The sequence below is a fragment of the Pleurodeles waltl genome, chromosome 9, assembly GCF_031143425.1.
Source record: "Pleurodeles waltl isolate 20211129_DDA chromosome 9, aPleWal1.hap1.20221129, whole genome shotgun sequence".
NCBI lineage: Eukaryota > Metazoa > Chordata > Amphibia > Caudata > Salamandridae > Pleurodeles > Pleurodeles waltl.
Genome location: NC_090448.1, coordinates 1,069,652,040 through 1,069,679,172, shown reverse-complemented (window position 1 = coordinate 1,069,679,172; position 27,133 = coordinate 1,069,652,040). Strand labels below are relative to the sequence as shown.

Sequence of the window (27,133 nt, the reverse complement as noted above, 5' to 3'; positions counted from 1 at the left end):
CATGCGAACCATGGCGGTAGGCACTATCGGGGCCAGGGAATTCCTTCCCTGGCACTGATAGGGGTCTCCCCCACCCCCCACTGCCCCCCCGAGTCCTCCCCCCACACCCTCCACCCCCCTGCCACCCCCCAGAAGTGGTACGAACCCCCTCCCCACCCCCACCCCGACATGCACATACACGCACCCCGACATGCACACACCCCCAACATGCACATATACACACCCCCTACACACACACATACACAACGGTGACACATACCCGCACACATACATGCCGACATGCGCATCCGCCGAACTACACACATTGCCCATAGGCACAGCAGCACTCCCCGCCCGCATGCACGCACTCACACACCCCCTCTACACACTCACACGCACACCCCCATGCACGCACACATCACACAACACCCCCCCACCCCCCCCCCTCACGGACGATCAACTTACCTTGTGCGTTGGTCCTCCGGGAGGCGACAGGAGCCATGGGGAGGTGACCGCCAACAGAAGACCGCCAACAGAAGACCGCCACACAGAAATGTGGGTCGTAATTCTGTGGGCGGTGTTCTGCTGGCGTGGCGGTGGAGGTTGACCAGTCTCCACTTTCCCGCCGACCGCCAGTGTGGCTGCTGGCGGTTTTCCGGCGGAACGCTCCCAGCGGTCGGAATGCACACAGCGGCATACCGCCGCGGTCGGCGGTCTTCACTGCGGCGGTAACTCGGCGGTCTTGCGAAAAGACCGCCAAGGTCAGAATGACCCCCTGAATCTCTAACTCTTTTATAATGGTGTTTTAACGTTTTTTTTATTTCATTCTGCTCAATTAAAAAAAAGAATATATATTTTACTGATGTGTCAAGTGAACGAGGTTGGCCTATTCTGTTGGTTTGCCATTGTGACACACAGTCAGGAATGCTGGCAAGAGGACACACAAAAAGTGGAAGAGGGAGGCACAGACACTGCCACAGTAAAGCATGGACAGGTGTTGAGGGGGACACCGCCACAGCCTTCCTCAAGTCCGTGACTCTGTGAGTTCCGAAGTGCTGTGTCACAGACGTCTGTGACATTGACCCTCCCGCAGCAGCTGCATCCTGGTGGAGTGACCGCTACCCCATGAGGTCGCCGCACCACATTGTGACCGCTGGATTTCAACCACGTCAGAAGTTCCAGGATCCGAAGCTTTGCACCAATGCCACCTCACCTCCACAGCTCCGCAGCAAGGACCCAATGCCTCACATCCACACCTCTGCTCCTTGGCTCTGCAGCACTGGAACCAATGCTGCACTGGATCCAGCAACACCTCGATCCTCGACTCCGTGCACCGCATGTTTCCTCATTTTCACAAGGTACTGTACTTGGAGGTCCGTGCGACTCCGTGACAGGTGCCATTGGTGTCGGATTGCTCGGAGCGACTTCGTCACAACACTGTGATAAATAAATTGAAGCTTACATGTTTAAAAATTCCTAACTGTGCTTGTGTATGTTGGATTTTTTTTGTTTTGTTCTTGTTTTACTCAGATAAATATTGGCTATTGTTCTAAACTGTTTGTACAAATACTTTATACACTAGCTCTGATTAAGAGTGGCTGCTTGTGCCAAGCTACCACGGGCTGAGCAGGGGTTATCCTAGATGTATATCTCCCTTACCCTGACTAGAGTGAGGGTCCCTGCTTGGACAGAGAGCATACTGACTGCCTACCAGATACACAATTTCTAACATTGGGTATATAGGTCATACTTGAAAACTATGCAAAGTTCATAAATGGATTTTCTTTTTCTGTATTACTGTTGTAATACACTGCTTGTTTTTAAAATTCCTTTGCCAAGATTCACTATATTTAGAACAATGGTTTCATTGTTTACATTGGTTCACCACTAGGAAATTGAAAGGAGTATTGTAAAGCTAAGTTTATGCATTTATCTGCCTTCTCTTCAATTATACTAATGCCTAATATAGTCAGAATATGTATTTGCATTCTGTGTAGTTACAATGATTATGACCTCATTATGAAGAAGTCTGATTTTTCACTCATAATCCATTTACAGACTGGAGTTTTGTAAATAGTTAGCTCACTTTTGTAACATAGTTTCTATACATCAGTCTGTGAGGGAGCCAAATAGCTGGCAGGATTTTCCCCAAACTTGCATTGGCTGCAAACACATTAATTAACCTTTGCTTTGTTTAAAAGTGTCCAGCAGCTTTAATCCTGCTTGACACTTCTGAACACCACGAGAAGCTTAAACAATATATAATCCGTCCCTACTGTGACAATGAAAGTGGGAGTTAGGAATAACTGCATTGGTTTAGTTGATGAACTGGCCACATTGCAGATTCGTTGAATGTTTATTTTCAGAAGAAGAATCATGTCTCCTGCTTTGATGGTGCTGATTCTGATGTTCTTATGCTTCAAACAGTCGTTATTAAATGGCGGAATTAGATCATTGATCCTGTCTCCGTATAAACATATCAATATCATCCACAAAGGTCTAATCCAGAACTTCATGCTCAACCTACAAATAATTCAAAGTTCAAAGTAAATATATCACACTTGGATTAAAATACATTTCCTACCATTTGAGTAAAAGTGCCAGTACTCATGTCTCAGTACTGCATACCCAGGACCCCTTTTTGCCTCAATAAAGATGTGAACGATTAATTGGGCTTGCATATTTCACCTTGTCTAGCTGTAAGAGTTTCCTTCTCATCATGCCTGGGGCTCCTTCTCCGGATGTCTTTGTTTGCGTCTCCACATAACCATGTCGTCAGCTCTTTTCCTTGGCAGAGGTTCCTTTTGATCCAGAAGTCTTCTAAAAGTCTGGGGTTTTGGGTCAACTACTTACACCCCTTTCTGCCTTTGAAGTAGGAAAACTTCAAAGGAAAGTCTCTGTTGTTGACAAGATCCTGCCTTTTCCAGGCCTGGCCCCAGACACACACCAGGGGGTTGGAGACTGCATTGTGTGAGGACAGACACAGCCCTTTTAGGTATAAGTGTCAGCTCCTCCCTTCCAGTCTCTAGCACAGGAGACTCATCAGGTATGCAGGCTACACCCCAGCTCCCTTTGTGTCAACTGTCAGACTGAGCCAGGCTTGAAATACACAAGCAGGCACAGGAACAGAATGGTTAAGCAAGAAAATACCCACTTTCTAAAGGTGGCATTTTCAAATTGACAATCTAAAAAACAACTTTACCAAAAGAAGTATTTTTAAATTGTGAGTTCAGAGACCTCAAACTCCACATCTCTATCTGCTCCCAATGGGAAACTGCGCTTAAAGGATACTTAGTGGCAGTCTCCATGTTAACCTATAAGAGAGATCGGCCTTGCAACAGTGAAAACTGAATTTGGCAGTATTACACTCTCATGACATGTAAAACACATCAGTACATGTCCTACCTTTAACATACAGTGCACCCTGCCGATGGGGCTATCTAGGGCCTACCTTAGGGGTGCCTTACATTTACAAAATGGAAGGTGTGAGCCTCGCAAATGGATACAGTTGCCAGGACGAATTGGCAGTTCAAAACTGCACACACAGACACTGCAGTGGCAGGCCTGAGCCATGCTTAAATGGCTACTCATGTGGGTGGCACAATCAATGCTGCAGGCCCACTAATAGCATTTCATTTACAGGCCCCTGTCACCTCTAGTGCACTTTGCTAGGGACTTACTAGTAAATCAAATATACCAATCATGGAAAAGCCAATTACACATACAGCTTACACAGAGGGCACTTGCACGTTAGCACTGGCCAGCAGTGGTAAAGTCCCCAGAGTACCAAAACCAGCAAAAACAGAGTTTAGCACACAGTCAAAAACAAAGGAAGCAGAGAGGCTAAAAGACTGGGGAGACTACACCAAAGATGCCAGGTCTAACACCCAAATTGACCCATATGACTCATATAACCAACATGTTCAAGATTTCTGTTTAGGCAAGGCTACATAGTATAATTTGATCATGATAGAAGCTTCCTTTAGAGTGAAAGTTAGCAGTTATATTATCATCCAGATGCATGGAGTGATCTCTACATGATTCTGTCCCTGTATTTCAGAAAATCCTAACATTCTTCAGTGCACCATGAGCAAGGCCCCACACTTAATTACACAGCGCAAACACAGAGACAAAGATAGAATATCTCCTGTTCATTCATTTCTAAATAGTCTCTTGTCTGACACATATCTGCCAGAGTAATCACTAAGAAGTTTTTTTTCTAAAGTAAGGAATGACTAATCTTGTAAATTCTTTTTTCAAGGCAATTAATAGAAATGCCATATACAATATTCTTGACAATAGACATAGCTTCAGATTTAGAAGATGCCTAAGGGATTAGCTAATTTTGTGCTTTGAGGCCACAGAACAACATACGAAATGGCCTACTTTAAAAATTGTGTTTTTACAACTGAGATAAAAAATGTCAACCCAGCTATTGCGCAACAAAGTTCATCAATGCTCCTAGACAACATGTTCACTTGATTGGACACACTTGTGTAACATAACTAGGATCCAAATGCCTTCCCCACTATGATGGTGCCTGCTTTTGCTTCCCCGCCAACGCACTGTACTTGACTTCTCAATAATTCACTGTGTTCCTTGTCACTCTTGTAAAACACAGCTCTGCTCCACAAGCTAGGTACACACATGCAAAATAATACAATACAGAATTGTAAAGAAAAAAAACTTGAATGAAGGTATCTAAATACCCAATGGACTTTTAGAACAATTTTACTGAATATTTTAAAGCTACATGCACAAAATATGAATGCTCACCAGAAACAGGGTAGATAAATGGGTGGAATTATATAATCAAAGCATGAGTATATGTAACAATAAGACTTGTCAGAACAAGCAATTGAACAAATAAAGAGAAGCAATTCAAAATGTGTTTAACCTGCAAAGCAGTAAATGCAATATCAATGGTTCTTGATTTGCAAGTTACAGAAGTTCTACCTTTTTTCCACATTACAAAACCTTTCATAAACACTTTAACCTTCCCTTATTTGAACTACTCTTCCTCTCCCCACATTAGCCTCCCTGCATTTGTCTTCACCCTCTTTACTTTATCTTAAAGGTTGCCTATTCGTGCTTCATCATACTTCCCTACTTTTTTCTTCCTGCTCAAAGATTGGGAATGGTATTCCTCTCCTTGTCCATTCTCCTTAGACACAAGTTACTTAATGTAAGCATCCTTATATCCCACATTCATTTTGTTGACGAGTTTTATTTCTTTTACATTTATTTCAGTATCTGATTTTCAACTTGTGTTCTTTTGCAACATTGCTATGCAAATGAGCATGATTATGTGCAATCAGACTTGCTCATAAACTGTCTGAATCAATCAATTGAACTTATAATATCATGTGACAAATTGTCCCCAGTGTGATCAGGGTGTATATCTACAGCAGCAGAAAAATCTATATCTTTTATACGTTTTGAAAGAAAAAAAGTACAGAGGGCAAAACCAACAGCACTTTACAAGGTGCTATTTATGCATTTTGCTTGCATCTCACTGCAAGCTGTTGCCTTCCAAGAAAATTATATTTTCTATGCTAATCTTGCACATTGTGCCAATAGTATATTTTATGCCTGGAAATAATATTATGCATTCTGCACATTAGCTCAATTTAGCCATGACCAAACATTCAATAAAATTGGCATTTGTAATTTGATTTTAAGTCACCTATCATGATGTCTAGTGCAACAACACAAACTGCACTGATTGAGGAACTGTCAACATTCATAAAACCTTGCTTTGAGTACATTTTTAATCATGTTATATCTTTATTCTCTGCATTTTCATTTGTATTTAAAATTCAAATGTATTAATATTTGTTGTGCTGAAGTGGAACTTATTTGCTTGCCTTATGACTACCAACAACAATCATTTTTTATGTGGTAAATTGCACTTTTTTATTTCAAGAGGGACTAGGCAAGCTGCCTTACAATTATATGATGTTACTGTTTTTGACCTACTGGCACGATCACTGGAAGGTAGTGGGGTGGTAGATCTCTTCTTTTTCAAAAGAATGATCCAGGAATCAAACAGCTAAGTACCTAAAAGAACCAGGTATAAGACACTACAGGAGATGAACAGCTGCTTAAGAGCTCTCCAAGCAGATTTCAAGCACATTTTGGGACCAAACACAATACCATTATTATTTTTTTTGTAAGTTTTGAGTCAGGCGTGATAATAGCCAGAAGATAATTTATGTGCTGTATGCATACAAACTGTCATATTGTTTTGATGGCTATCATTTGTTTACAACTATGAGCACGGTGCCTACATAGAAATCAAATCACATAAACACAATATGTCACAAAGGAGGATTATGTAAATATCATGAAGGCATGCTGTATGAAGAGAACTCCAAGCTATGTCAAAATAGACATCTGTTGAGTCTCAAGGTGAATTGTAATTGAGAGTTAAAAGAAAGTAGATTTAACACATCAACTATCTTTCTCAAGCATCTAAGATATAGGGTCTGATTAGTGGTGGCCATCGGACCGCCGCACTCCAGGCCGTCCGACTGCAACATAACAACGCTGGTGGTCAGGCTGCCAGAGGACAGCGGTCACCGCCGGGAACATGGTTCACAGTGGGCTGACAGTGGTTGGACTCATGGGTCAGCCACGGTGGCGCTGAACTCAGCGCCACCATGCTGATCACAACTCCTGTTTCTGCCAGCCCTTCCATGGCAGGGACCTGCCATGGAAAGGCTGGCAGAAAGACAGTGCTGGAGGCCACGGGCCCTGCACTGCCCCTCCCTATGTCAGGGGCAGTGCAGGCCCCCCTCCCCAGCACCAACGAAATACACAATGTCTGCTCGGGCAGACAATGTGTATTCTGAGGGCCTCTGTGTGACGGCATTGGCCTCAGCTCCATGAGGAGCAGATACCAATGCCGCCACACGGTTTCCACTGGGCTGACCTGCGAAAACCACAGTTTTCAGTGCACCGGTCACCCCATTGGAAACCTTGTAATTCGGCCGCTGGGGAGACCGCCACCTCCACAGAGGTCTCCCCTCCATGGGACTGGCAGGCCGACGGTTGGTCCACCAATCTTGCAATGAGGCCCATAGTTTCTTTTTGATCTATCAACAGATTAATTAATTGTGTCAAGTGCCACTGAGAGTTTCAATATAACTAGTAACTAGCCCTTTTCCTTGGCCCTTAATAAATTGTAGAATACTATGGAAACTATGTTAGTGCCCCATCTGTGGGTTAAAAATCTGACTTAGTCAGGTCTCACAAACGACAGTCTACAAGTATTGCTTGGACAGCACCTCAATAATTTTCTGATATGTGCAGCTCCTCAATGAGCAGTATTTACTGCTATGAAGGAGATCTATGCTAAGCTTCTGTAGGATACTGGTTTTAAAGGTACAGGGCCTCGTTATGACCCTGGTAGTCTTAAGACCGCTTTGCAGACAGTGAAAACCGCAACAGGTGCTAGTGTACCCTACGCACCGCAGCATTGCTGCCAGCTCAATTATCAGCTGGCATCAATGTTGTGGACCTGTTTCCCGCTGGGCCACGCAGCGGAAACTCTGTTTCCACCAGCTGACCAAGCAGGAAAGTCGTAATGGGGCCCATGGGAAGGGGGCCGCCCTGTCGGTTCTGACTGCAGGAGTTTGGCGGACGGCCTTTTCCATCCGCCAAACTCATATTGACCCCCGCAGTGTCATGATGTGTGTTGTTTCCTTGAAAAGTTGTCTTCATACAGTTAAAATACCAGCCTGTTGCTTCTTTATGAAGAGCACATTGATTTAGTCTTATGAAGCATGACTTGTGCTTGGGCTTCCTGACACTGATTTCTGAGAACAAAAGATTTCTAAAAATGAATAAGAAAAATGTCAACAAAATGATCAAAGTCCACAGGGGGAAGGAATATGATGTTATGGCAAGGATTTAGGGCAAAACGTTTCAAGAAAAAGTAAAGCACTAATCAGCAACCACTGTTTACTGCTGGCCAGGACCTATGTTCTTTTTCAGGCTGACTGCGATACAACTAAGGCTGGACATACAAGCATGCCTTCCATGTCAAAGATTTTACATTCTGTCTTAACGTTTTATTGAAAGTCAAAATCCTTTGGAGGGGCAAGGTTAAAGGCTGTATCGAATGCAGTTCTATTGAAATGAGACAACAGTTTGATGAGGCCACGCAGAAACCATCGATTTTGGAAGAAAAAGATCCAAGCAGGGACATCGAACTTTCATGCCAATGGAAGTCTTCTCTTCAGTCTAATACTTTTTGTGCCTTAACCTGGTCAAGATTTCTACCTTTGGACTGAAAGCCTGATTTAGAATTTAGTGGATGTTACTGTGTGCCTTATTACAAGTGTTTTATATTCCACGGCCCTTGTAACAGGATGAATTTATGATATAGTAACTCTACACCAAACTAAAAATCAGGCCTTTAGATTCTTTTTTTGGAGCTCATTAACATTCAGTTGGGCAATTTGTAAGCTGTGTTGAACTAAGTCCTCGCAATGCTTGTTAAAATTCCAGAAGTCATGGAAGTTAAAAAATGTTTTAAGTCCCAACTTTTCAGACTTTCTAGAGCAGTTTAGCTTTAAGCAGCACCTACTGAACAGGAAATATTCCAGCAGAGATCCTCAGCAAGGTCCAGGCCAGATCCAGTTGTAACTAGATATCTGGCATTCCAGGAAAATAACTCTTGCAGTCTTTGATTTCCCTGTATCTGTACAGAAGGTCAGCCAACTGACCCTTGGAGTCTTCTTTTTAGTACTGGGTAAAAGTGGGAACACATCCAGCTGCTGAGTTCTCTAAACAGGTCACAGATAGATACGATCACCTTCTGCCCTGCCGCAGCTCCAGAAAGTGTTCTGAGGAGCTGGGGGTTAGGTTCTCCTTTATTTGTGTCACTAGCTAGTAGGTGGGGATGACTTCTAGATGTTCTCTGCCCAATGAACAACAACTATTGAGGGCGGACTTTAACAGTTTTGCAGAACATCCTGTTTGTTTTACTGCAGACTACCCTGCAGTGCACATTTTTCAGCAAAATCCGACATGGCAGAACCTTTCAGCCCTAGGATCATATATCACACCTAGAGGTGAGCAAAGGTAATGAACAGTGCTCTCCTATTCAAGGTCTAAAAGTGTACCCTTCAATGAAAGAATATCCTCTTCTCTGGGCTCCACTTATCACTAAGCTAGAGGCTCCCCGTGCCCCCTTTCAAGTTAGTGAAATTCCTGGACCCTCATTAACTGCCCTTCTTGGGGTTAAACTGTGTCACATTCCTCATCCATCCCAACCTTCCAGCCATTGCCTCTATGATGAGAGCAGTATTTCACACCTCATCAAAGGAGGCACTGAAAGATTAGTTGCAGGCAGGCTGATGCTGATTAGCTTGCTGGATCTTCAGGGAGGAAAATGTAAATTTTTAAACAGTAATTTTCCTGTATATTTATCACAAATAAAACTTCATAAGTTGATTGTATTTTTTATAATTATTTAAAATAGTGGTTTACATTACTTTCTCAATTACTCTAAACTAGAAGTACAGAATTAGCATTTAAACTGTAACTTAGCTTGCCTTAAAGAAAATCCACAGTAATTATACACCTTAGCTCATGGACTGGAAGGCCTACTAAGGGGTGACATTAAATATTTTAAAGCAAATTTCGCAGTTGGCTCCATATGTAGGGCTGAAATCACATTCGACTTGCCAGCCTAGTGGATAAAATAGGTGCTGCATTTCCCAGGTGCCATTTTACTTTCTGAGCCACTGGTGTACTTTCAGCACCATATTAATTGGCCTAACTGGAAAGCGAAATATGCTTATAATGAATTAGACAATTTTACCATGTTTGACGGGTCAGAGCACATACACTAGGGACTGGACATCAGTTCCCAAGTACACAAAGTTTAAAGGCCAAAAGCTACAGTCTAGAAAAAGTGGGTGTAACCATGCAAAAAGAGGCATATTTTACAGCTGTCAAAAAAGACTCTCTGGCTTTTGATAGAGCAGACCGAGGTCCAAGTGCAGAAGCCATCGCTGAGGAAACAAGGCAGACGTTTCCTTCCCAACTATATGGGTGTATCTATGTATACATATATCTATATATTTTATGTGTGTGTCTGTATACATATATACATTAATTCCTTTTTTTTTTTTTAAACCCTTCCACATCCGACTTTGCTGCAACCCTTTGACTCAACCAACTTTTTTTTTACTACAACAGACACCCAGACATGCTTTGTATAATCTTGTCTCGTTCTCTCGCCCATGCCCACCACTCCTAATAACATCTCACTCTTCTATTTACTAATCCACTTCAATTAATCTTTCATTATTCAGAATTCAAGGATAAATGCATGGGATCTCAAGAGAACAAACTTCATAAATATAACACAACTACTCTCACGAGAGAAAGGAAGCACATACTACTAAGCTACCATTGTTTACCTCTAGCATTGTGTTCCAAAGTTTCATGCTACTCCCTGTGAGGCATTTCACTGCCTTGTCATGGGTAGTAAGAGCCACATAAATACAATTTACAATTACAATTATTAATGCATTTGGCTAATTACCAATACCACAACAAACTCCCATAGGAAATAAAATCCATAGGAAATAATATTAAAATAAATAAATTAGATTATTTGGACTCTTTAAAAATATATTTAGATTTCGTTGAATGTTCAAAAATTATGTCTAAAAATATTATTTTATGACAAAATAGTTTTCTAGCTTTTTATTTAAAAATAATTGTACCTTTATTTTTAAAAAACAAAATAACTTACATTTAAAACTATTTTATACATAACTTGTTTGTAATAATACATATACACATTTTAATGTGCGTGTGATTTTGTTTAGTATTTAAAACAAAATTTACATTTAAATTAATGACCCTTAATTCAAATGTAAGTTATTAGTGTGGTGCCATGTTTTATTTTGATACATTTAAAATCAATATATAAAAGTTATTTGCATAAATATTTAAAATAAAAATATCCTTACTATTTTTTATGTTTAATAAACCTTTAAAATGTTTCCTACACTTTAGGGAGATCTGTGCCCTGGTGGCAGATTACTACTCCTACAGAATAAACATTATTAATAGTAATTTGGCTCCAGTCTCAGTTTCAGACAGAGGAGGCATGTAAATCTACACTTTGACAAAGAATGGGGTTATTATGCTACTTGTTATTGGTAACTAAGAGAGGAAAAAAAAACCTAATTTCAGTGCAGCATTCTGATGTTCCCATAAACTGTGTTTATGATATTATAATTACCATGTGCTACTTTAGTAGACAAGCCAGAATGTTTCTAACAATTATTGTTACACAAATAGGGTTAGCAGTATATAACTTTCATAAGTGACATTTAAAAAAGAAGAAATAAATAAGTGAGTGAACCGTTTTTAGCAACATGATGTAGGCACAGTTTCATTTGTAACACCCAAAAGATTCTCAGATAATTCACTCAAGCTATTTTGCAAAGGTGTGTAGCACTGTAAACACCCATATTTAATCGTCTTGAGTGCTAGCTTACAAAAACTGAATGTGTATAAAACAATTTAGGATATCCAAAGATAGGTCCCCAATATAAAATGATGGAAGAACGAAAAATAGTGGATCAGAAAAGGATGTACTGTACCTTGATTCCTACCTGGGTGAAAAACGGTTCATAAATTTCCACTCCTTTATCAGATCCCTGCAACAGTATCTCTTGACCACGTCTCCAGCTGTATCGAACAGGTGGGTTAGAGTTAGCAATGCAGCGAAGAAATACAGTCCTTTCATAGTAAAACTGTTCCTTTGCTTCTCCTATACTCTGGTGGACAGTTACAATAGGATCATCTAAATCTGTAGGAAAAAACACAAGAAAACCAACTTGTTAATTTTTCAAAGTGTTATAAATGGACAATGTTTTCTTAGTTTTTAAATTTCATTGTACAATTTGGTTTGGTAAATTTAGCAATAATGTTATTTATTACAAATTACAGAAGGTATGATTTAAGTTACAGTAACCATGCAAAAGTAGGTTTTATTGAAATAATGTTTATAAAAATAATATGCAAAATGCTCAAATTATTGCTTTTTGATGTTTCAGTAGCAAGGAGGCTGGAGGGTAGGTGGTCAAGTACGTTGAGATGATTCCTAAAACATACCGTCACTTAAAACAATTCTAGTATAGATGGCACAACATTTAAATTAAATATATAAAAAATCAATTGCACACTACAAAAGCGAGAATGAAAGCTCAAAAATGTCTATGCTCACTAAAAAGATACCTTTGTGGTTTGCAGATTGCATGTTCTAATACCCACGAGGTTTCTTTAGCCTTTCATGCTTCTGAGTGTAAAAAATGACACCAAATATAAAACACTTTGGTGACATAACTAGCAGATAATTAATAATATTACTCAGAGCATGACAATGTGACTGCAATGTGCATAGCATTTGATAGATCTACCTGATATATTATTACTTTATTTGTAAAAATCAAGAATAAGATATAGTTGATAAAATAAACCTGAAAATAGAGGTGAGCTGCTTATAGCTGGCAGTGCCAGTAACATTAGAAAATAATGTCAAGTTTAATAAATCGTCGGCTCGTCAAGTGTGGACCTAATATTAATGAATTATTAGCAAAGTTAAAAACAAGAAAGTTAAATTGGGAAGTGAGGAGCAGCAATTAACCTGGGTGAATAGGAAAGACAGTCTTTAGTTTACAGATGTGTCCTTATAGGCTGAAAGGGAGTTTGGCAAAATAGAACAAGGGACATTAGAGAGACGGCAAAGCTAGGGAAAATTGTATGATGTGGTGATTTGAGCTGGTAGAGGTACATAGATTAATGTGTGAAGCCAAACAGATGTCAGAAAGAAGGAAAAAGGGATCAAAAAGGATTAAAGAGATCCCTACAACCACAGTCCTTTTTCAATATCTTAAAAGCAGAGTACTTCAAACTTGAATAAATGCAGAGTTTAGACATTGCCGAAACCAACCAATAGTACAGATTATCTCTTGGGGCCATTACATGATGAACTTTGATGGTGCAGCTAAGAGCTCAGCATCAGTACTATGAGCCAGCAGTGTGCAAAGTAAAATAATTGAAAACAATATTTCTATGAGTTACTGTTAGACCTGACAGCCTTAGGGTAGTCTTCACCAAATCTGTTTGCCTCACATTTTTGATTTTTGCTGTATCTTTTTCTTGGCCTTAGGACTCTGAGGACTTTACCACTGCTTACCAATGCACTTCTTCAAGAAACAGGATAATGTTGGTGTATTCACAATTAGGATATGCAATTTACTTTTAAGTCCCTTGTAAAGTGGTGAACCATATACCCAGGGCCTGTAAATTAAATGCTACTAGTAGGCATGAAGTACTGACTATGTCACCCACTTAATTAGCCCTTTAAACAATGTGTCAGGCGTGCAATGGCTGTGTGTGCAGTTTCACTGCCACTTAGACTTGGCATTTGATTCCTCTTGCCTTGAACACCCCTTTTATTGCATATAAATTACCTCTAATGTATGGCCTAGAAAGTCCATATGGCTAGGTGCAATGTATGTAAAAGGCAGGAGATGTACTTTTACGTTTTACATGTCCTGGTACTGAAAAACTCCCATAGTCGTGTTTCACTAGTGTGAGGCATACCAGTATTAGGAATTCTTTAATAGACTTTTAAGCTGTATCTCGTGATCAGAAAAGAGTAGCTACTTCATGTTTCATATAATTGGAATGATAATGATAAATCCTCTTTAATGGTAAACTTGGATTTAATATAACTATTTTAGAAATGCCACTTTTAGAAAGTGGACATTTCTCTGCTGCTCTGTGTGCTTTACAGCGTGTCTCCAGTACACGCCTGGGGTAGGTGACAGTTACACTTTCTGCATTCACTCTAGATAGCCACAAACACAGGAAGGCTAGGTGTGTCTGAGCACTTATCTGCATTCATCCACATTCTGATGGCCCTTTCAGGGCAGGAAGGCTGGAGGGAAGCTGACACTTACACTGGAATAGGGAAGTGTCTGTCCCCAGAGAAAGGGCTGATAACCCCCTACTGGTTGTCTGGAGCTAGGGCTAGGAAGAAAGGATCTCTGTGCACTTAATATACCCTTTTTTAAGTCAACCCACTTCAAAGACACATTTGGGCATAAGAACTGGTCTCTGACTCCTCCAAATCAGAACACTACTGGACCTGGGATGAACTCTGCTGGCATAAAGAGTGTTGTACTGTAAGATCTCTGCTGCTTTCTGCTGATCTCTGCCCTGCTGGGGACAATGACTGGACCCTCTTATCTGACCCAGAGTAACCCCAAGGGCTTGCTGGCTTGCCCTTTATTCTCCTGCAGTCTCAGGGATATCAAGGCCCTGCTGCATCTCTGCTTTCTGCTGCTGGACTCTGCCATCTGTGAGTCCTAACCTTGACTGAGCTACTCCCTCCAGTCCTGGGCCTCAGAAGTGGGTTTGCAGCTCCTTTCTGCAAAAACCACTGCAACGTAACCACTGTGCCGGTGGGAACCAACGCGCCACTCCTTTGACACCGAGGCACAGGCTTTTCGACAACAGAGGATTCACAGGCCGCATGGTCCAATGACAATGCTCTGCATGGCTCAACAATGATGCATTAGATTAATCTTAACTGAGTTTGACACCAACACGGGACCCAATTGCGAGGCTCAATGATGAAGCTTCGATCCGATTGCACAGATCAGAAGCGACTCATCGCCTTTGCATTTGTTCCTCAATGCCGATGTTTCATCCATTGTACTTTTTCAGCAGACCCTGCAGGATTATGTAGCCGGCCTACCCTTCATCGTGGTCAGCCTGAACCTTGGATTTGCACATGTCACTAACTAACACAAGTACACTTTTGACCTATGGTGACTTCTAGGCACTATTTTTAATTTATTAAAATTTAAACATTTACATCTTGACTTCTACTGACTGGATTTTTGTCATTTTGGTCTCATTTTACTTTTACTCAGATAAATCTTTTCTTTTTTTCTTAACCTGTGTGAAGTCTTTTTGTGGTGTTTTCATTGTGCTACTGTGTGTGTGTATGTTGCACAAATACTTACACATTGCCTCTTTAGATAAGCCTGACAGCTCTTTGACAAGCTACCAGAGAGTGGGTGCAGGTTATCTCCAAGTGGGTAGATAGCTTACCTTGACTAGAAGTGGTGGCTCCTGCTTGTACTGGGTGCATACTCTGATAACCAGAAACCACAGTTCAAACAGTTAGTGCACAGCTCAAAAATAGAAGGAAGCACATCTTCCTTACTGTTACAGAGCTTTACAATCTCAAAATAAAGCACTAACTCTGACAAATATTAAACAAATTAAAACAATTAACTTGATATATTTCAGGAACATAAAACAGGCATTCTGGTCTGCACTGAACAAGCAAAGCCCATCATTAGAGGGACGGGGTGGAAAAATGTTCACTAGATGTAAGAGGCCTGGTCCTGCAAAGGGACGGTCTGTTAGAAAGCCTCATTTATTAAAGTCCTCCTCTCGGAAGGCAATTGTGTCTTTTCTACTTTCAAACCAAATATTAGGTTTTTTTTTTTACCTAAGCTACCTGTTACATTGTGTGTCTATAATTGACCAATAGGGTACACACTCAGATAAACCCTGTTATTAAAATCACTGCAATGTAAATAGGGGTGTTTTAATTGAGACAAGGTTTCGTTATAAAAACAAATATAAACAATGCTTCTTGGGTGTGAGAGATGAAACTGACTTTTCCCTTGTACAAAGATAAAGTAATCAAAAATAGTGCATACAAGCAAAAAAGTAATTCCTTGATTTTTAACCTAAAGGATAAGAAAGAACAAGAAAGACTAAAGGCCTCATTACGAGGCTGGCGGTCTTGAGCCCTCCAACCTTGTGGTGGCGGTTAGACCGCCGCACTCCTGGTGGTCCGACTGCTACATTACAACCCTGGCAGTCGGACTGCCACCACCACCAGGAACATGATACCCTGCTGCAGTCGGACTTGTGATCAGCCACGCCGGTGCTACATTCAGCACCGCAATGTTGATTACAAGTACTCTTTCCACCAGCCTTTCCATGACAGTTGCACTGCTATGAAAAGGCTGGCAGAAAGGAAGTGCTAGTGTACATTCTGAGTGTGCTGAAGGCCCCCTCTTTGTGACGGCATTGGCCTTGGCTCCAGGTGGAGCCGAGCCTAATGCAGCTTCACCGTTTCCACTGGGCTGTCTGGTGGACAACCTCCAAATATGGAGATTTTGGGCAGCCAGCCCAGTGAAAAGGTTGTAATCGAACCAGGGGGAGACTACTAGCTCTGTGCGGTGGTCTCCTCCCCTTGGGGCTGGCAGGCTGGTGGTCAGCCCTCCAGTCTCATAATGAGACCCTAAGTGTCCTACCATATTCCTGTCCCTTTATTCATTGTTTGACAATGGCAGCCTTGGCCAATGAGGAAGGGAGACAGGGGTGGGTGGCAGATGTTTCTTTGTGCAGATATCCATGTCCCTCAGATGCCAGTAATGTATTGTTGGGTAACTGTTTTATGATATATCACCATTTCATGTAATGTCCAGTTTATTTCTGCAAGCCAAGATATTATGGGATCCATTTTTCCTGTTTGCAATCCCACTTCTCTTTCTACCACAATTGTCTAGATGTCATCCAGTGCCACAGGCAGCAGCCAGAAATGCCAGTCTGGGCCTGCTTCCACATATGCTAGCCAACTTATCACATCAGCGTGTTTCTCCATATGCCATCGAAATTATTATGGGACTATTGTTCTCTGCCTCGGACATGCTATGCATGATGTGCCTTTCAGTGAAATTCTAGCCAACGCCAAGAGTAGACACACATGCACCCCACTGCACCCCTCCCTTCCTCCAAACTGTCCAGTACATCCAATGTGGTGAGGATGCAGCAAAGAACATTACATCGTAGCTGGGAGCTTTTATATTCAGACCCCTCCATTGTTTTTGCAACACCACACACGATCCAGCACTAAAAATGTGTTGTATTTTGGGACAGTAAGTAGACCATTAACCTTCAAACTAATTAATTCATGCCAAAGAAATGCAAGTCTCTTCTATAGGTAAAGATGTCCATTGTATTTCCAGATACACATATATAACACCATTCTGAGGCCTGTGAGGAATAGCAGTGCTCTTCTTTTCTAGCAGAAAATATTTTTTTTACAACCGAAGGATGTAAAATGTAAGATTTTGAAATCTAGTTAGATACAAAACTGCCAGAAAATCATAATGTATCTGCAAGGCAGGCTTCCAGTGTCAACAGTGCTCAGTGTGTGCTATAAAAAGGGACTAGAGGTACACAGGGGTGAATTAAATTGTGTTTTTTTGATTTTCAAACTGTGCAATGCAAAATGAAAACCCTGTGATCTCTGTGTATGCTCAATTCCTGCGAGAGTGGTGTGAAATAATCACATTTCCCATTAGGAGAAGAGTGAGCCACTACTGTTAAAATTAAGCAGACAAGATGGTGCACTGGGTCTGAATAGAATTCCACATGCTCTGTATAGGGTAAATCCGGTTTTTTGGGCAGAAAGCCTATCTGTAGTTTTTTAATAACGCACATCAATTAGAGGCCATCCTGGATTCATGGAGGGGCTCCATACTAACACCTATCTTCAATTAGGGAGACTATCACGACTGAAAAATTAGCACTTCATTACCGTGCATGACACTGAGGCAAAACTCTTTGCAGGGCTTCTCCTATCGGAACTCTCACTTTAGGTGGAAGAAAAACAAATTACTTGTCCTAATCAGTCGGAGTTTGATCAAGAGCCCAGATGGCAACAAATATACTAGCGGTCTCAGTAAGTATAGACATAGTTATAAATCAAATAAGCATCTAATCTACTTGTGATTTTTGGACTTTATGTCAACATTCAACTGCGTACAGGGTCATCTCCTTTGGCAAAAATTGGCTCACCTGAGTATCCCCAACTTTCTCTTAAAAGCAATTCAGCTACTGTACTCAGATACCTGGCTAAGGGTGAAAATAGGTGATGGTTCATTCCTCTCTAGGAAAATTGAATCCTCCCAGGGTCTTAAGCAAAGGTTGTGTCCTTGCGTCATACTTGTTCCATCTGTTTTTGGCCGACCTGCTTCAAGGCACTGGATGTAGTAAACGCGCACCCCACCAAACTAGGAGATATGCATAGGTCCAACCTTCTGTACACAGATGACGTGGTTCTTTTATGTCATACTAAAATAGGCCTGCAACGACTTATTGATCAAATATCGCATTATTCAATAGTCAAGGTCATGGGAGTGAGCAACAGGATATAGAAAAGGCACAAATTGTACCTTCAAGGCCAACAATTGGAAGAGGTCAAAACGTATAGTTACCTATTTGATGATAAGGGCTCCTTCCAGCAGCACAGACATGACCTGCAGAGGAAGGGTAACACACTGCTCCTCGCATTTCATATATTACAGAGGTCATCAAATGGTCCTAACTATTGCAGAGTATCTCCTATGGAAGCGAGGCAATGCGTGGTAGAGATGTGATAAGTTTAAATATCATTCTTTCAAAGATATTTAGATCTTTCTTCCACCTCCCCTACAACACCTTGCCAGCCCAGATAGGTTAGAATTTGGTCTAGTAAATCAAATTATTGCAAGGAAAGGAGCTTATATCAAAGTCTATAAACAAATAAAGTTAATCAGATTGAATCAGCTATGCCAACCTCTCTGGCAGAAAATTCAAACAAATATAAACCCCCAGTCACAGGAGTACTTAGGGGCGATTGATGACTTGGCTGTTTGTCCATTATGGGAAATGTCCCTGCCCTTAAAGACTGTTTAAAAAGTCAATTGTCTGATGAAAAAAACGTCACTGATAAAAAATAAAGATGCCCTCTCATGCAGATCTTACGCCTGGATGATAATAAATGAATACAAGATTCTCAAACCACTACCCTAGCTAGAGACTGGTTGGTCTAGACCAGTGTTGTCCAACCTTTTTATCGCCGCGGACCGGTAAATGTTTGATCATTTTTCCGTGGCCCGCTTGTCCCATTGTGTGACAAGCAGGCCACGGAAAAATGATCAAACATTTACCCCTTCCACCACAGTGGGGCGGCCCGGTGCCGGTTGATCCACGGACCGGCACCGGTCCGCGGCCCGGGGGTTGGGGAACACTGGTCTAGACAATTAAAAGACAATTTAATCAGGTTCCGGTTTGGTCTCCTCCAAGAGATGATCTTGGCTTAATTTTGCTGCTAGCAATTAAATTCTGACTGAAATATCCATAAGTAATATCACATATATTGGCACAGTAAAGATTTTGCACTGCTATAAGATATCTTAGAACTAGGTGTTGCTGCTTTTTTCAACAAAGTATGTTTTATTTTTTAGACAAGCACATTACAGAAAATTATGAATCAATCTCTTAAGGTTCTTTTAGGTGTCTGTATATTTGATGGTTGAAACAGTTTTATGTATGTGTTTTAAATCTTGAAAATATGGTGGTTCACAGTGACTAGGACATTGTAAGACTTCAATCAATCAACCAATAAAACATTTAATTACTATCATTAGAATTCATGTTTTTTTATATTTTTGAAATCTAAAATATGAAACGCTAAATTGATTTTATTGCTCTCAGCGAAAATAAGCAAGAGATAAAATAAGGTTTTACAACGACTACCACAAATGAGAATAGGTGTGACAATCCACCAACCTGATATAGCCCCTGTTCATTATCCCCATCACTGGGTCAAAACAAATTAGATGGATTCACACTGCCAATGTAGTGAAAACCTTATTCTGTCTAAACAAAATGCGGTCCTGGCCAGATACAAGCATTTAAAGTCAATAAGCATGTAAAGTCTGTAGATCTAATAACAATGGACAAAACAGAAACCTTTGTTAGATCATAAAATAGAGAGGCTGGCTGATACAGGAAGTTTGAAAACGTGCGCCTCAAGCTATTGATTGCATCTTCAAACCAATTATCAGAGCACACAAAGCAGAGAAGTGGAATTCCTGGGGGTCTAATAAAAAAGAAGGATACAGTGGAACAGGCTGTTAACAAGATGCCTTCTTTTAGTTTATAGCCTAAACCCAGACACGGTAACTGCTGCTACATCCTACTGCACCTGTATCTCGACTGAAAATAACAAAAAACACCTTCTTCTTCGGAAGGGGTGAGACATGCTTCTATTTATTTTGATTTGTATATTTTTACTCTTTCAATGAGGTAATAGAGAGAACACAAAAGCAAAAAACAGAGGGGTAAAATCACAAAAACTAGTGTAACACCGACCTAACATCATTATGTACCCATACTTGGTTTAGTTACATTACATCTCCATTTAATCAGGGGACAATAATGTATACAAGAGTTACCAAAAATAAGGTGGGATGTGTTACAAAAATTTGATTTACACCGGTTTTCCTAAACCTTAGGGGGACATTATGATGCCGAAGTCCTGCGGTCAGGTTGTGGCCAGTGTGGCTACCTTCCTGCTGGCCCTGTAGGACAGAAACACTGTCTACAAAATTGACGCTGGCTCATAATTGATCCAGCGGCAATGCTATAGTGCATAGGGTGCCCCAGCACCCGTCATGATGTTCACTGTCTGCAAAGCAAACAGTGAACATCGCAACGGGCTGGCCAGAGGGCCCTGCACTGCCCATGGCAAGTGCATGGACAGTGCAGCCCCCCCTCCCCCGGGGCACACTGCACCCCGTCTCTGCCAGCCTATACATGGCGGTGCTACCACCAGATAAAAGCTGGCGAAGAGGGGAGAGTCGTAATCCCCAGGGCGGTGCTGCTTGCAGTGCTGCCCTGGCAGATTATGACCACCAGTCCCTCCTGTGGAGGAGAACTGGTGCTGCTGGCAGTCCCACCACAGCACGACCGCCACGGCCATAAAGTAGCAGTCAGACCGCAGCCAAAGCGGTCAGACTGCCACCGCAACCCTAGCGGTTTGAAGGCCGCCAGGGTCCTAATGACCCCCTTAGTCTATGGACGCACTGCATAGAGTATACATACTATATTAATTACTAAAAATGTGTCACAAAATATAAGACAAACACAGAAAAACAAAAGAAAGACAAAATGAAAAGATGTAACAGTGAACAAAAAAACAAAAAGGACATGTAAGTGAAAACAAATGGCAATCAATCCAATGAGGAAAGAACTCAAGAAAGAACTAGTGAAAGAAAAACTTGTTGACATACTTAAACTACTGCAGAATGGTTTACACTGAGCTACCAAAGGTGCTCACAGACAGGCTACGTGGACTAACAAACTTGGCGGCCAGATTATGCTTGAATCTGTTGATATGCAATTGTCTCAAATCAATTTCAAAAGCTATAAATTAGCTCATATTGGGCGTGGGTTCAATTTCAACATCCTCTTTACTGTCTACAAAGCCTATTAGGGAAAATAACCAGGATACATACTTAAACCTGCACTCCATCATCTGCACAGCAGGATCCTGCAATCAGCAGCAATACATTTCTCTAATCAACATTTAAAGAACACCTAAGGGGTCCCGCTTCTCAGGCTTTGCAACAAATTGAATTCATGCATGAGGATTGTCTCCTAGACAGCTGTCCACCCCTGGGACACCTGGCTCAGCAACAGCAATGACCAATCTCTGATGCTTTTCAGATCTGGGCTCAAGATCCCCATGTTCGAACTCACACCTTCAAGTATCTTTCACCCACAGGTTTTCTGTCAATTATGACTCAATTTTACTTGTGTATAGTACATCATAAGCATGTCTAACTATGGCTTGTTACAATGGCACTAGAATTATTTTATTCTACCACCATTGAGTTTTATGTATAATTACTGATTTAGTTCATATGTCACAAAATCTGCACTTTGAAACAAATAAAATATTGCATCTAAATCAAACAAATCAAACATTAAGCATCACACAAGGTGCCACACAATAGCAGATCCTTTGCTCGGGTTAACTCATCACCTATTACATTCTGATTGCTGTATTAATGGGTTAAACAGGTATTAATGTGGTGAAACATTTCCTAAATAGTATTATCATTCAGCAAATGTGAAAATATCTAAATAATACTGCCACATGATGTGCCATTTTATGTTGCATAATATGTCTCTCCTTGTATAATTTATTCAGTCAGCCCTCTTGAATACTTTAGTCTTTCATTGTGGCATAATTCAGGGTTCTGCTGATTTGTATGATGTACTTTATGCCTAACAAATGTTTTATTGACTTTTAACACTGACAACCCAGCTTTGGCACAACCTGATCATTGATTCAACTCTGACACCTAACTAACCATTCTAGTTCAACTGTAACCTGTGTATCAATGCACAGTGCTGAACTTCCTACACATTGCCTGATCCTTCCACGTACCACAAAAAAGCAAAATGTGATTCAATGCAATCTTAACCATGGCATTATCTTCTGTTTCTGAGTCTAGAAGCAATTACGTTTAGCAGTGTGTATGGTATATACTAAAATTATAAACAGCATCAAGCTTTGTGCAATTCATGAATGTCCTGAAAAGTGAACTATTTTGGCTTGCTTAAAACTAAAGTCAAGACAAAGGGCGTGGGACGGAAGGAGACAGTAAGATCAAAGAAATAATGAAACCTCAGTTTCTAGGCAAATGTCCTCAATATGGTAATATCGGCTCACTCCACTCTGGTTCCTACCTCTTGATTTGGTCACAAACCCACTGACAGAAATGGGGATTCTGGTTGTCAGGGTATGCACCCTGTACAAGTAGGAACCACCACTCTAGTCAGGGTAAGTCAGATACACACTATAAATTCACCTGTGCTCACCCTCTGGTAGCTTGGCATCCAAATTCAGGCTGACAGCAATGGAGGGTAGGCCGACTACAAAACCCATGCATGGTCCACTAAAAAGTACCTTAGATGAAACAAAATGTCAAAGTTAAGGACACAATGCATTGGTTCCAATCCGCGTAGCCTCGCAATCGGGTTCCAAATCAAACTCCGTTAAAGTGAATGCAATCATTGTCGTCAAGCCATGCAGAACATTGTCATCGGGCTGTGCATGCTGTGAATCAGCTGTCATAGAACAGCCTCTGCATCGGAGTCGAAGGGGCAATGCGCCAGTTACGACCAGCACAGTGGTGACAATCTATCATTTTTTTGCAGAAAGCAGGTGCACAACACACTTCTGAGGCCCTGGACTTTGAGGGCTCACTGATGACAGAATACAGCAGCACCAGAAGAGTTTCAAGCAGTCTTTGATGTCCCTGAGACTGCAGAAGAACAGAGGGCAAGCTTGCAAGCCCTTGGAGTCACTCTGGGTTCAAATGAGATGGGCCCAGTCCTTGTCCTCAGCAGGGCAGAGATCAGCAGGCAGCAGGGCAGCTCAGTGAAGCAGTTCCTTAAAACAGTCAATCCAGGCAGAGTGGCAATTGCTCCAGCACAACAATCTTTACTCCAGCAGAGTTCTTCCCAGGTCCAGTAGTGATCGAAATTTAAGGGGTCGGAGGCCCAGTACTTCTGGCCAAAAATGTCTTTGATGTGGGGGATGAACTCAAAGGAACTCTCTGAAGTGCCCAAGGATCCCTTTAAACTAAGCCCTGTCTGCCAGGATAGCTGTGGGGGTATTCCATCTGTGGTGCAGGATTAGGACACTACTCTTTGAAATGTAAGTGTGAGCCCCTTCCATCCATCCTGCCCAGGAAGGCCCATCAGTATGCAGATGAAAGCAGATGCAGTTAAGTGTCCTGTGTAGTGGCTGTTTGGAGGGAATGCACATATATAGCTGTCACCCAGCCCAGATGTGTATTGGAGGCAGGCTGTCAGGCATGCAGAGTAGTAAGAGCAAAGAAATGCACACTTTCTAAAAGTGGCATTTCTAAAATAGTAATGTTAAATCCAACCTTACCAGTAAAGAGGATTTATCATTACAATTCCAATGATATGAAACACGATGTTGCTACTCCTTTCTGATCAGGAATTACATCTTAAGCATATATTAAGAAATTCTCAATTCTGGCTGGCCTATGAGAGGAATAGGCCTCACAGTACTGAAAAGTGACTTAGGGAGTTTTTCATATCAGGACATGTAAAACCTAAATGTACATGCCCTGCCTTTTATTTACACAGAACCCTGCCCTATGGGCTACCTAAGGTGTACCTGTTGATGTGACAAATATGTAAAAGTAGGGGAGTTTAAGGCTTGGTAAGAGGTGTTAAATGTGAAGTTAAAGTGGCAGTGGAACTGAGCACACAAGCTCTGCAATCCCAGGCCTGAGACATGTTTGAGTGCTACTAAAGTGGTTGGCTCATTCAGTGCTGCAGGCCCACAAGTAGCATTTAATTTACAGGCCCTGGGTATATGGGATACCACTTTACAAGGGACGTACAAGTAAATTAATTATGCCAATTGTGTATACATGACTGTTACCATGTTTAGGGGAGGAGCACATGCACTTTAGCACTGGTCAGCAATGATGAAGCACTCAGAGTCCTAATGCCAACAAAATGATTCAGCAAAAACAGGAGGTAAAAAGGCAAAATGCCTGGTGTAAGACCACCCTAAGGATGCCAGATCTAACACCCATCATATGATACAAGTAATCAGCTAAATTATCTGAAAAAGAGATCACATTGAGCAAAGCAAGGACACTAACAATAGGTCTTGTTGTGGTAATCAGAATATAGTAAATCACAGCTTTATCCTGCTGTGCTGCTGATAATTCAGAGTAGATAATAATTTCATTCATAGATTTCATGTAAACATATAGCCCAACTTCATATATTAACATTTGGAGAGTCATCTCATTTTGTATGACTCAAGGAGTAAGATACATTATTTTGCCCATTTGCCAATTTAGTATTATTAAGTAATGCTTGATCACCAATGGGATTCCCTTTAGATATAGGGTTATTAGCCTTTATTAAAGCCTTTAATTGACTTCTTGAACCAGGTGGGCTGTCTGAAATCAGATAACTGAACAGGTTTATTCATTTTTTATAGAAGGGAGTCATTCAGAAGACACAAATTTACATGAAATGAATTTGTACAAATGGGAAACTGATCAAGCTACAATTGTGGTGAACTTAACAGTACAAGATTGAAATGTGCAAGAAAGGGAACTTGTGAACATTGTGCATAATTTGACTGATGGACAACTGATAGGGAGAAGAAATAAAATATCACGAAAATGGTAGGAAAGTCTATTTCTATCTAAGTACGTTATTTCTATAGTGATGCAGGTAGCAAAAGTTGCTCTTGAGCATTTGCAAGAAATTAAGCCTGAAGAGTGACTAAGTGGGTCAGGAAGTGAGAGGAATCTTAAAAGAGAGGAAATGAGGAGAAGGGAACAGTGCCGTCAGAAGAATTAAATGGAAATTCATTTCTTGCACACGTTTTTTAGCATTTATTCACTGTACAAAGCTGGACATATTAGAAATGTACTAGTGAAGAGCGATGTGGAGGTTAGCTCCTTGGTAGATGAAAAACCTCCCTAGACGACATAGATATTTGGTGCTGGATGACACTTCTATGCTGATTCAATGGTTGAATTTGGACAGAAGAAAGAGACTTCCAATCATCAACAAAGCAAGTGAATTAAATGAGACTCTTGAATTCAGTCAAGTATTTGATGTAAGTGTTAGACCTGGCGTCCCTGGCATGGTTCCCCCTGACTTTTTTGCGTTAAGACATCCTGTTTTCCTGGCCATGCTTTTGCTGGCTTTAGGACTCTGGACACTTTACCACTGCTAACCAGTGCTAAACTGCATGTGCTCTCTGCTTAAAACATGGTAGCAATTGGCTTATCCACAATTGGCATATTTAATTTACTTATAAGTCCCTAGTAAAGTGCACTAACTGTGCCCAGGTCCTGTAAATTAAATACCACAAGTAGGCCTGCAGCACTGAATGTGCCACCCAATTCAGTAGCCCTTCAACATGTCTCAGGTCTGCGATTGTAGAGCCTGTGTGTGCAAGTTTAAACTGCCATGTCGACCTGGCAAGATAACCCCCCTTGCCAGGCCCAAACGTTCCCTTTTAATATGTATAAGTCACCCCTAAGGAAGGCCCTGGACAGCCCAAGGGCAGGGTGCAGTGTATTTAAAATGTAGGGCTTTTACTTTCAAGTTTTACATGCCCTAGTAATGAGAAACTCTTGAATCTGTTTTTCACTACTGCCTAGCTCCACCATAGAGAAACATTGGTATTACCTTATTACATTTTAAAAGTGTATTTTCCAATTTGGAAGAGATGGGACCTCCAAGTTTGGTGTCTTTGGAATCATAATTTAAAATCACAACTGATGCTGAAGTCAGATTTTAAATTGTACTTCTGAGAATGCCACATTCAGAAAGTTGGCACTTTCTTACTTTAGCCATTGGGTGTCTCCTGCTTGTCTTTTTCACCTAACTATATCCTTCCTTTAACTTTTGTTTTTTTCAATGTCACTTAAAAAAACAATACAAAACCATAGAAATGCAACTGTGATAGAGTTATCTGAAGTAACTATAACTTGTTCCCTAAGGTAACTATAATTTGCGCCCCAATAGATAGATAGATAGATAGATAGATAGATAGATAGATAGATAGATAGATAGATAGATAGATAGATAGATAGATATAGAGTTGCCACTAGCGTGCCCAAGCTCATAGCTGGCACACATTGAGCACATTCATTTTTAATAATTTGTCTGTCTCAGTATTATTGTGCAGGCACAAAGATAAAGATATTCCCAGCATTTGAGAAAAACTCTGAAAATGTAATAAAACCTTGATCGCAAATAGTCCGAACAGAGTCCAAATCGTTCATCCCCACAGGGGTCAGGATTACGTATCTGCATGCGACTTTAAATTGTTTCACTTTACACTTCTCTCAGCAAGCAGAAAGGAGCTGACTTGGTGAGACCTCGGCACTGGTCCTTCCATCCTGATGCTACCACCAGTAGAACCTGCATTTGCCTTAAGCATTATCTTAACCACAAGAGTTCTTCACAGTGAATATTGATAAACTAACCTGAAGTTGTGGTACCCTCTTGAGACATCACCTGCAACCTGCTCCTATTTGAATAAACTGAGTTCAAGAACTTATATTTAATTGCATTTGTTCTAAGCTAAAAATCTTGCTCTATATATTGATCACAGAAATATGATTCCATTGGGTGTTGATTTCCTAATATTACCTTCAATGGAATC

The 27,133-nt window shown here is 41.0% G+C and overlaps 1 protein-coding gene across 4 annotated transcripts in view; it reads right to left on the bottom strand.

Moving 5' to 3' along the window:
- MDGA2 (MAM domain containing glycosylphosphatidylinositol anchor 2) overlaps window positions 1–27,133 on the bottom strand; it is a 1,412,234-nt gene that overhangs the window by 675,868 nt on the left and 709,233 nt on the right. For 2 of the 4 annotated variants that reach the window (XM_069208709.1, XM_069208710.1), the window contains exon 4: window positions 11,625–11,821. In XM_069208709.1, coding sequence (XP_069064810.1) covers window positions 11,625–11,821 — 197 coding nt within the window. Of the gene's footprint in view, window positions 1–11,612; window positions 11,822–27,133 lie in introns of all 4 variants that reach the window. The other 2 variants (XM_069208707.1, XM_069208708.1) reach the window with 1 other exon arrangement.